General features: G+C 41.8%; 1 protein-coding gene across 4 annotated transcripts; it reads left to right on the forward strand.

Moving 5' to 3' along the window:
• The first annotated feature begins 6603 nt into the window (after positions 1 to 6603).
• On the forward strand, positions 6604 to 10776 carry LOC141548584 (kelch-like protein 15). 4 transcript variants are annotated; one of them, XM_074277590.1, is made up of 3 exons: positions 6604 to 6759; positions 7438 to 7488; positions 10051 to 10776. In XM_074277590.1, the coding sequence occupies exon 3, from the start codon at positions 10140 to 10142 to the stop codon at positions 10608 to 10610; it is 471 nt and encodes a 156-aa protein (XP_074133691.1). In that variant the 5' UTR covers positions 6604 to 6759; positions 7438 to 7488; positions 10051 to 10139; the 3' UTR covers positions 10611 to 10776. The 4 variants fall into 4 exon arrangements, with proteins under 4 accessions (XP_074133691.1, XP_074133690.1, XP_074133688.1 ...); XM_074277589.1 differs by lacking the exon at positions 7438 to 7488; XM_074277587.1 differs by lacking the exon at positions 6604 to 6759 and having other exon boundaries at positions 7109 to 7488.
• Positions 10777 to 10988: the final 212 nt, after the last annotated feature.

The raw sequence follows: 10988 nt of genomic DNA on the forward strand, positions 1-10988 counted from the left end.
CCTGATTGTCCTTCACCATCTTGGTTGCACTCTTGTTACTTTTTGGCAATCTCCTTGTGCCTGCCACCCAGCTCCTCTCCCATGTGCCCCCACAGACCCTGCCACTGGGGGGACACCGTCCTGCTTTCTGGGTCTTGCACAAGACTCTCATCCTCCTCTTCCTCCCCTTACCCCACTGCCTTCCTTCCAAATCCCACCTGAAATTCCAGCTTCTACAGGAAGCCTCAGGCTTCAGGATTGGAATGCCTTCTTCCTAGTGACATATCCCCCTAATTTTGCAAAATTCAAGTTCATGCTGGGTTGTGTGCATGTGGACTCCTCTACCTGCCCCAAATAAGACCCCTGAGGCCAGGAAGGGTGTGGCCTTTCCTTGGATCTGCAGAGTTTAGTGCCTAGGGCACAGCAGGCACTTGCTAAATTGTGACTGACTGACTGTGCTACCAATTGACTGTTCTGTGTCTGCCTAATTGGCAATCAACATTGTGTGAATCCCGGGGTTTTGGGGTACAAGATGAGTGTTAGCATTGAGTTGTGCAGGATGGGGGAGGTTTAGATCAGAGGAGGCATTTCTTTTCCCCGGGGCTCACAGACAGGTCCACAGAGCCCAAGGCTTGTCCCACAGGTTACATCATGTAAGGACCCTGTACTGAGAACCCAGAGCAAGTTTTTCCTTTAGAATGGTGTAGATAGCTGGAAGCCCCTAGCAGGTAGCTCTTTCAAGGGTTTCCTCTCCAGCTGTCATCTTCTCATCCAGACAATTGTGTGGGAACTGAGATAAACTCTAAGGAATCTCACTCATTGCTGACTCCTCCTGTCTGGAGGCATTATCTCCACTTCCCCCGTTGTCCCTCCCTTCTCAGCCCCCTGCAGCCTGGCTCTTGATCTCACTTCTCAACACAAAGTGCCCCCTCCCAAATTCTCTGTGACCTCTTAGTTGACAGCAGCCATTGGCCTTGTCTCCAGCTTCATGCTTATGGGTCTCTGGCTGGCACAAGCATCTGCTGACCAGACCACACTGTTCCCCAACACTCTCCATTCTGGGTGTACCTGATGCCATCTTCTTGGGGAAGTCTTCCTGCCTCTCCTTCCCAATCTCCTTTGGTGACTCATCAGGCCCCTCACCCACACATTCCGTTCTGATCCCTCAGCTCTCTCCATTCTCTCCTGGTGGCCTCAATAGCTCCAGTAGGTTCAATGATCACACAGATGCAAGTGTGGAGGAAGCCAGATCCTAAAACACCCCACGATCGTGCAGATCCTAATGGGAGCCAGATCCTAAAACACCCCACGATCATGCAGATCCTAATGGGAGCCAGATCCTAAAACACCCCACGATCATGCAGATCCTAATGGGAGCCAGATCCTAAAACACTCCACGATCGTGCAGATCCTAGTGGGAGCCAGATCCCAAAATACCCCACGATCATGCAGATCCTAATGGGAGCCAGATCCCAAAACACCCCATGATCATGCAGATGCAATTGTGGTGGGAGCCATATCCTAAAACACACCATGATCATTGTTAGAAACAAGCTGCGTCTGAAAGTCAGATAACAAAGAAATTTTACTGAGAAAGTCCAGAGGAACTGGTAGTTTCTGGCCAGAAGTTGGCTCTGCCCTTCTAATGGGAAGAGGGAAAATTAGGCACAGAAGCAGACAAACTTTATGCTGTTACTTCTTCACCCTCCCCCCCCTCCAGCCAATGAATGGGTCAATTCCCCCCAGAGTGACATCATTTCTCACATTCAGTTCCTAAACGAGTTCCCCCTCCTTCTTCATGCATCCCATGTTCTGTTAAGGAAGTTGTAATTCCATGCTGGGTGTGTCAGCTTATATGCATGAGGCTGATTAAGCAAGCCCCAGAAGAACAGCTTTTCCCAGTCACTTTTCACTAGTTTCTAGCCTAGAAATCTTTATCAAAAGTTTGAAGCCAAGTGAGTCTCTTCTTCTGAAATTTTACTGGTCAAAAATACTTATCATCTTATATCACATTGAGGCTTACAACGTTCTGAGGAAACTTATCTCCTCAGGGTTTTTGTTTTGTTTTGTTTTGTTTGGGGGGGGGGGGGAGAATTTCTTTGTTTTTTGTTTTTGAGGAATCTAAACTTAACCATTCTGTGGAAACTTAACTTTTGGTTGCCTCTCACAATTGCTCCCTTTATTTCTAGTAAGGATGATGTTTCCACATATTTTCCCCAAAGCCTTCCCCAATTTCCCTAACATCAGTCTGCACTCCTCTTTGAAGTGAGATCAATTCGTTCATTAGGTCTTGATCCCAACAGACACTTCACCTGAAATGTAAACCCATCCCAATTTTTGTAGTGAGTCTTGTATCATTCTAGTCACCAATGACATGGTACAGGGAAGACAAATATGTAAAAGTGTTAGACCCCTAATTGCATCATTATTAATTAGAACCAGGAACCTTCAAAACATGACAACCAATGAATGTTAAAAGGGGAATCCCAAGTTTGAATTGGAGCATGAGAAAGTTTCCTGATATGACACTTTACACCCTTGACTGCTTTTCTGCTGTCATCAATGTTCACACGACCATTTGATAAATTTAGCTTCCCACATACCCCACCTTCTTCAGCTCACACTTGTTACTCTGCAAGTGCCCTATGGGGGAGTACCCCTTCCCTAGTCTGAGTGGTTTTGCTAGCCAATAAACCTAAGGCTCTTGTCTTCTGATTTGTGATGATTTTTACAGCAGCTTGAAGTCTAATCAACCTGTGAAGGTGGTAGATTGGCATTCTAGAAGCCCAACTCTCATCCAGAGACCAAGGGGCTGGTCTACAATTTCACACAAAACTTTCTGGGGGCTGAGTATCCCCCCACTTATTAGCATCACCAGTGTTGGTCAAGGATGTGTCAATAGCCCTTTTCTTTATGTCTAAATCAACATACCCGCTCAATCCCAGATGATCTCCCTCCTCATCAGGCAGGAAGAAGAATTTAGGGCTAACCAGTCCGATGTAAACAACTGCCTATCCAACTGGCAGGCAAGTGAGTATAAGCCATTAGCCCCCAAATCCAATAAGGGCCCCTTCGTGCTGGCTGTTCACGTGCAAATATTGTAGAAGTGTTCCTCCCAACTGGGTAATTCTGTCTTGGAGTCCTAGGGGCCCACCTTCCATAGTATAAGCTCCATTCTGCAGTATTCACACAGCCATAGCTGCTGTTCACTCTTCCAGTCACAACTTTGGACAATAGGACTTGATATCATACTTCCCCTACTCCAATACTCCTGAAAATACTTTCCTCTCAGTGAGCTGTTCTTCCAATGACATTCTATAAATTAATATGGGCGAGTAATCGCACCGTCCTTTTTATTTTATCCACAACATCTTGCCAAATAAGTCAAATCCCCCAACAGTAGAGTGCTCAATAATTCCTCAGAGGTACAGCATGAACTACTGAGAAGAAGTGTTCCCCCCAAACCTGCTCCTTAATTACCAGGACCCAGGTGCTACCATTTGATTGGACATGAGTCTGACTCCAATCTCTTCTATCTCTACTGTAGTTGTTGAGCACAATGATTAAATGTGGAATCCAGAAAGCCTGTGAAAAGGTTTAAGGGGAATCTTTCCCTTTAAGGAGTGGCTCGGCTCCCCAAAGCCCCCCATTCCTCTCTCTGCCAGAGCTGTCGATCCCAGCCCCCACAGACGTGAATCCCAGCCCACTAGAGAAAATAAAGGAGTGCTTTGGTAATCTTTATCTCCTCATCAGTCAGGAAGAAGAATTTAGGTTTAACCAGCCCAATGAAAACAACTGCCTATCCGACTGGTAGACAAGTGAGTATAACCCATTAACCCACAAATCCAGTAAGGACCCGTTAATGCTGAGTGTTCACATGTAAATGTTGTAGAAGCGGTCCTCCCAACTGGGTAATTCTCTGTGTCTTGGAGTCCTAGGGCCTACCTCCTTCAATAGTTCCATTCTGCAGTATTTACACTGCCATAACTGCCGTTCACTCTTCCAGTCACACAACTTGCGTGCAACAGGACTTGATGCTATATTTTCCCTACTTCAATATTCCTGAAAATACTTTCCTCCCTGGGAGTTGTTCTACCCACCCCACTCTATGAATGAATATGGACTATTATTTACACCATCCTTTTTATTTTGTGCCAAACTAATCAAATCTCCCAACAGTAGAGCGCTTATTAATTCCTCATAGGTAATGCACGAACTACTGAGAAGTGTTCCCCCAAAACCTCCCTTAATTATCAGGAGCCAGGTGCTAGTACTTAGTTCAACATGAGTCTGACTCCAGTCTCTTCTATCCCTACTGTTGTTGAGGACCATGCTTAAATGTGGAATCCAGAAAGCCTTTGAAAAGGTTCAAGGAAACAGCCTCCATATCCCAAATAAAGGAATGTTTTGGTGATCTTTCTCTAACTCTGAGCAGAGCTAACAAAGTTCAAGAAACATGAACATAAGCCAGAGAAGTCCGTGAGATCTGTCATGAAACAAAGTTACTGACAAAGATGTTGCTTGTGAAAGAATGTATGCTTTGGTTTTATAATCTTGCTGTATTAAAAAAACCCCACAAACTTTTATATATTCTGTATTGGGAATGGAATAGAGAGGTTCAGAGAAACAATGCTCAGTGCCCACCTTCCATCCCTCTGATGTAATAATTCTTTTGCCCTTCTTCATAGGATGCAATAGAGTCTCTTCTCTTTTTTTCTTCTCCAGTACAATTTTTTTTTTTTTTTTTTTTGGTCACCCTGCCAGAGCAGTTTTTACCACCAATGCATGGTTTCCCAAGAAGAAATCAGCTTGGTGTTTTTATTCTCCGCCAAAAACTTATGAAGGACCATAATCTTTCATGTGAGCCTTCAGGCAATTAATAAAGCAGATATAGGAGAACGTTTATTTTTGCCTGATGAAAAATGCCAAGTACAAAGAATCTGAACTTGCTCATGGTGTCTGGCATATATAGCTCATGCACTTAATGCATGATTGTCTGATACAGCTTCTCTGGACACAGACCCTAGCATCTCCAAATTAAAAACAAACAAACACATCGTTTATCAGAGCAGGAAGCCAGGGAAGAGTATGAGGACCTGAGTGTCCTTCAGAAATCTACCAAGTTAGAGAGGTCCTGACATCCTGTAGGTGGCACTTTTTATGCCCTTGAGGGACTAGGAAGATTTATTGGGAAGAGGGGCCAATCCGGTTCCATTCAGTCGAGACATCTTTTTATGCTGCTTACCATATATGTGTCAGGCTCTGTGCTACAGAGGAAATAGGAAGAATTGTTGGGTAGTCCCTGCTCTCTCAAGGAGCTCACAGACTAACGGGAGAGTAACCAAACAGCCATGAAATGCAAGTCATATACAGGAAATATTGTAAAGAGGGCGCTAGAAATTTGCTGGAAAAGGGAAATGCTACTACAGATGGTGGGATTCAATTGAGACTCGAAGAAAGCTAGGGAAGTCAGAGGGCAGGAATGATAAAGGAGAATGATCTTGGCATGGGGCAGCTACTGAAAGAAAATGCTCAAATTAGAAAAGATTGAAGAGCTTGTCCTAGGAACAACCAGGAGGCAGATGCCTCTGTACTGAAGAATTCATCTTAGAACTGAGGGAAAGTGTCTAAAGGGGTAAGGAAGCCGGACAAGTGGGTGGGTAGTTTGTAAAAGGTTTGAATGCCAGAGAGGATTTTTAGTTTGGATCCTGAGTTGATAGGGAGCCCCGGATGATTGATTTTTTTCAGATGAGGGAGGCCACACGGTACAACTTATGTAGGCCACCTGTTAAGACTGTGTGGCACAGTCTGAAATGGGGATATACTGGAGGTCAAGACCTTAACCAATTTTAGCTCAATTCCTCATATATTTGAGAAATAGCATTACTATGTGAGAAACTTGCTAACAATTTCCCCTACTTACCTGTTTTCTTCTACTTTTGATTTTACAATTTTTGTGCCAATTTAATTTCATGTAATCAATATTATCAATTTTGTTTCCCTTGATGCTATTTTTGGTTTTGTCATAAGGTCTTCCCTTATCCATAGGTCAAACAGGTACATTTTTCTTTGCCCCCATGATTAGCCAATGGTAACACGGTTTATGTCAAAATCAGGTTACCATTTTGACCTAATCATGGTGTGTGGAATGAAAAGATAAAGTGGAGAACTTGCAGGAATGTTTAGATTCTTTTTCTGTATTTTTATCTTATTATTATTATTTCTATGTCTCTGTGACCTACATAAGTATGGTGTGTGCTAGCCAATATTTACTTAAACTTTAGATACATTTACTCAACCAGAGATGATGACGGTTTGTCCTTGTTCAAGGTTATCAATCTTTAGATTATTAAATGCCATCAGCTCAGCAATCTGAAGTTTGAAGGTCTGATGGATGATTCCTTTCAGAATCAGGGAAACTGAAAATGTTCTGTTCTAATTTGCTTTTGGCATCTATTTCTTAATGTTCCCCCAACCTGTAATGAAATTCTTTGTAACAGAAAGTATAAAAACTGTATATCTTTACTATTTCTTTAGCCCTTCTACCGTGAGCTTTCTCTCTTTCCCTCCTCATGGTGGAACTGCTCATTCTCATGAGAATTTATTAAGTAACAACCACTTTTCTGCTTTTTACTCTGAAAAGTCTCTGAGTAGTCATTTTTGGATAGGAGTTCTATCCCTCACAATGGTATAAGATGTGCCATGTAGATTTTTGCTCAGTTCTGCCAAACTGCTTTCCCATCTTCCCAACAATTTTTGTCAAATGATGAATCCTTAATGGTAATGCTTGGATGTTTAGGTGTACCAAACATTATATTGATGCGATGATTTCCTATAGTGTATTATTTACCTAATCGATACCACTAATCAACCCCTCTAGGTCTTAGCCATTATCAGATTGTGTTTATGATCCCTGCTTTGTATTGTATATTTCTTTCTTTTTTGCTGTGGCAATTGGAGGTTAAGTGACTTGCCCAGGGTCACACAGTTAGGAAGGGCTAAGTGTCTGAGACCACATTTGAACTCAGGTCCTCCTGACTTCAGGGCTGACTTCAGGCTCTATCCACTACTCCTCCTAGCTGCCCCGTTGTACTATATTTTAAAATCTAGTATTACTTCACTACATTCCTCCCTGTTATTAACTTGATTCCCTTTAAATGCCTTACCTTATGTTCTTCCCAAATGAATTTGATTATTATTTTTTCTACTTCTATAAGTCTTTGGTAGTTTAATTGCTATGGCACCAAATAAGTAAATGAACTTAGCTAGAATTATCACTTTTATTGGCTCAGCCTACCAATGAGCAAGTCATTTTTCCCCTGCTGAACAGATATGTCTTTATTTGTGTGAAGAGTGTTTTCTCGTTGCTTTCATGTAGTCCCTGGATTGCTCTTGGCAGGGAGATTCTTTAGTATTTTCTAATGTTTGCTCTTGGTTTAAATGGAATTTCTCTTTCAGTCTCTTCCTCCCGGGTGTTATTGGTAGTTGAGAGAAATGCTGATCATTTATGTGAGTTTATTTTGTATTCTTAAACTTTGCTAAAATTGTTCATTGTTTCCACTAACTTTTTTTAAAAATTGGATTCTCTAGTGTAATTTAATTATATACTTAGATATGATATGATGTATCTTATAATAATATCATTTGCAAAGACGGGTGTTTTTGTATCTTTGCTGACTTTTAATGTTCTTATTTGTTATAATTTTTTGTCTTCTGTCTATAGCTAGGATTTCTAGTACAATATGGAATAATTGTGGTGATCTTGCTCTTCCTTGCTTCAAACCTGATGTTATTCATAAGGCTTCAAGTTTATTCTTATAACATATAATACTTGACTAGGTTTTAATATATAGTACTTATCATGGTTAAAAGGGTTTTGTTGATTTCCTGTGCTTTCTAATATTTTTAATGGGAATACGGGCTGTATTTTGTTTACAATTGTTCGGCCTCTTTTGATATAATCTCACAGTTTTTCATTGGTTTTGCTATTGACGTGGTCAGCTACACTGATAGGATTCTTAACATAAAAAACCCTCTATTCATAGTGTAGAAGTCCACAGGTCATAATGAATGTTCTCTGTGACCTACCACTGCAATCTCCTTTTGTAGTATTTGATTGCAGATGTTTCTTTGCTATTCATTAAGGAAAATATAATTTTCTTTCCCTTGTTTTGCTGTCTTTAGTTTAACTATCAAAACCACATTTTTGCTGTAAAAGAACTTTCCATATTTTATCAAAGAGTCTATCAAGAATTTGGATGAATTCTGTCTTAAATGTTGGCTGAATTCTATTATATATCCATCTAGTCCTTAGGATTACGTCACAAGTGAGTTTTGGGGAACTCATTTATGCCTTGTTCAGTATCTATTTTTGTGATGGGATTATTTTGGTAGTCCATTTCCTCTTGTCTTCATATGCACAATTTATACTTTTATAACTATTCACCCATTTCCGTTAGATTTTCATTTTACTTCACTGTGAAAACTGATTGTGATCAGTTTTCACAGTGAAAACTGTGAACTGACTGTGTGTAACTGACTGTGAAAACTACTTCCTAATAATTAATTTCATCATCATCGGTTATGCAATTAATCACTCTTTTTGCTTTGAGACTGCTGATTTGTTTTTTTTTTTCTTCTATTTTTTAAAGGAAATAAGCAATACTTTATCTATTTCATTGTTTAATAAAACTTACTCAGTTTATTTTATTATTTTTATGTTTTATGTTCAATGTTAATTATTTTTATCTTAGATTTTCAGGATTAGCATTTTAAAAAAAATTTAACTGGATATTTTAAATTATATGTTTTCTTTTCTTTTCTTTCTTTTTTTTTTTTTTTTTTTTTTTTTGGAAATTTTAGGCCCTGTACCTTGATTTGCTCTATTTCTGTTTTATTGAAATAAACCTTTAAAGGAAGAAAAGTTCTGTAAGGACTGCTTTGATTACATTCTCCCATTTTGGTCATGTCATTTCATAGGTAGCATTCTCTGTAACGAAAATATCGATTGTTATCTGTGGTTTGCTCCTTGTCCCAGTAATTCTTCAGAATTAGACCATGGAGTTTTCAGTTAACAGTCATGGCTGCCCTAGACCTGATGTCACAGAGTCTCCTCCCCCACCCTCTTCCCTTGGCTCTCTCTTGTGGAAGACTAGCGCCGCCCTGTGGTGATGTCACAATGACCACCCCTCCCACCTTCTGTTAGTTCTCAGTCTTGTCTCCAGGGGAGGGCGTGTGGGGTCCAGAGCAGCTGGAGGTCTGCGTGCTCCTCACCCAGTTCCCTCTCCTTCAGCCTTTTTGCCCCTCCCCTCCATTGGGTCCATCTTACCACCATTTTCAAGGCTGACCAATCCTAAGGGTCCTACTAGTGCCTCAGTGTCTGTGAGGGTGGTAAGTGCCCCCTCCCCTGCTATTACTTCAGCCTCTCTATTTCTTCTCTCTTCACTTCCTTCCCACCCCAACCTTTTCATGAAGCTCCCCTCTCCCCACTTGATTTCTCTTAATGCTGAGCAGGATGTGTGTAAGAAGGGGCAAAAGGTCCTGGGAGTATCAGCACCTTGTGTGTGTGTGAGGGGGGGGGGGGCTGCATTTGTAGGTGTGCGGGTACCTGCGTGTGCCTGACCGAGCCTGGGGCTTCTGGCCCACCCAGGCTTTCTCTTGCCTCTTTTAAGTCCAGTAATTGGCCCCATTCTACCTGTCAGCCATAAGACTTTCACCTTCAGAAAGAAAGATGGTGGCGCTGGGGCTGGGGGAAAGGACTGCAGGGCTGCAGTCACCTCAGGAGCCAGGGAGCAGTTCTCCCTGCGATGTGCCCCCTCAAAGTGCCCCCCACCCCACCCCGCCGTGTCCTGGAGGAAGGATTGTTTCTAGAGAAGAAGAGGAGGAGGAGAAAGAGGATGAAGAGGGAGGAGGGAGAAGCAGGAGGATGAAGAGGGAGGAGGGAGGAGAAGGATTAGGAGGAACAGGAGGAAGAGGAGGAGGAAAAACAGGTAGGAGGGAGAGGAGGGAGGAGAAGGGTTCAGTCCTTATGGCCTGTACAGCCTTGGCTCTTCTCTCTTTGATCCAATACAGGGACGCTGATTAATACCAGTGGCGGAGGTGCTGTTCCTGTCACAGACGCCAGCCCAGTCGTAACTGGACCAAGACCAGCAAGGGGACTCATGGAGGGGGACGTGCAACGGTTCACTTCCTCCATCCATACCGCCAGTGTCCCTGCTGGGCTCAGAGCACTGTATGAGGGGGGGCTGCTTCTTGATGTCACCCTAGTTATTGACGATCAGCAATTCCGGGCCCATAAAGCACTCCTTGCCACCCAGAGTGACTACTTCAAGAAAATGTTCACAGCTGAGAGCCAGGAGGGAGATCAGGACAACATTCCTTTGCATGGTCTGACTGCTACCGCCTTCAGCCATATTCTAAAATTCATGTATTATGGCACTATAGAACTGACTATGAATACAGTGTATGAAATCCTGCAGGCTGCCATCAACATTAAGCTTAAAGAAGTGGTGAAGTTCTGCTGCTCTTTTCTCCTATCCAGAATCTCCTTAGAAAATTCTGGAGAAATTTTGAAACTCTTAGATGATTTTGGTATAACCATGGAGGGAGCTAGAGAGAAGTTGTTTTCATGAACTTTCATGCACTTTCAACCATTTCTGTTAACTTTTAAAATAGTCTCTTCTCCTAGAAAATTTTTTTTGACTTTCATATCCTGTGTCTCACCTGTGATTTGCTTTCCCCCCCCCCACAGGATAGAAAAATTGTTTTGAGATTACTCAAATTAAATTGACCTCTACTCATATTGTTATTTGTCTGTGCTTTCTTTACTATAGTGATACACAGTCTGTTCCTAAATTAAAACTTTCCTCTTTATTTGTTCTTAGAAATGAAGCTTCTGAAGTGAGAGTTGCTTATATTATTAACAAAATCAGAAAAAAAAATTAGATTATTTTAGAAATCAGTTAAAAAATATGATCCTGCTAGGAACTACGGCATGTGATATCTTTTCA

This window comes from Sminthopsis crassicaudata, chromosome X (genome assembly GCF_048593235.1).
Source record: "Sminthopsis crassicaudata isolate SCR6 chromosome X, ASM4859323v1, whole genome shotgun sequence".
NCBI lineage: Eukaryota > Metazoa > Chordata > Mammalia > Dasyuromorphia > Dasyuridae > Sminthopsis > Sminthopsis crassicaudata.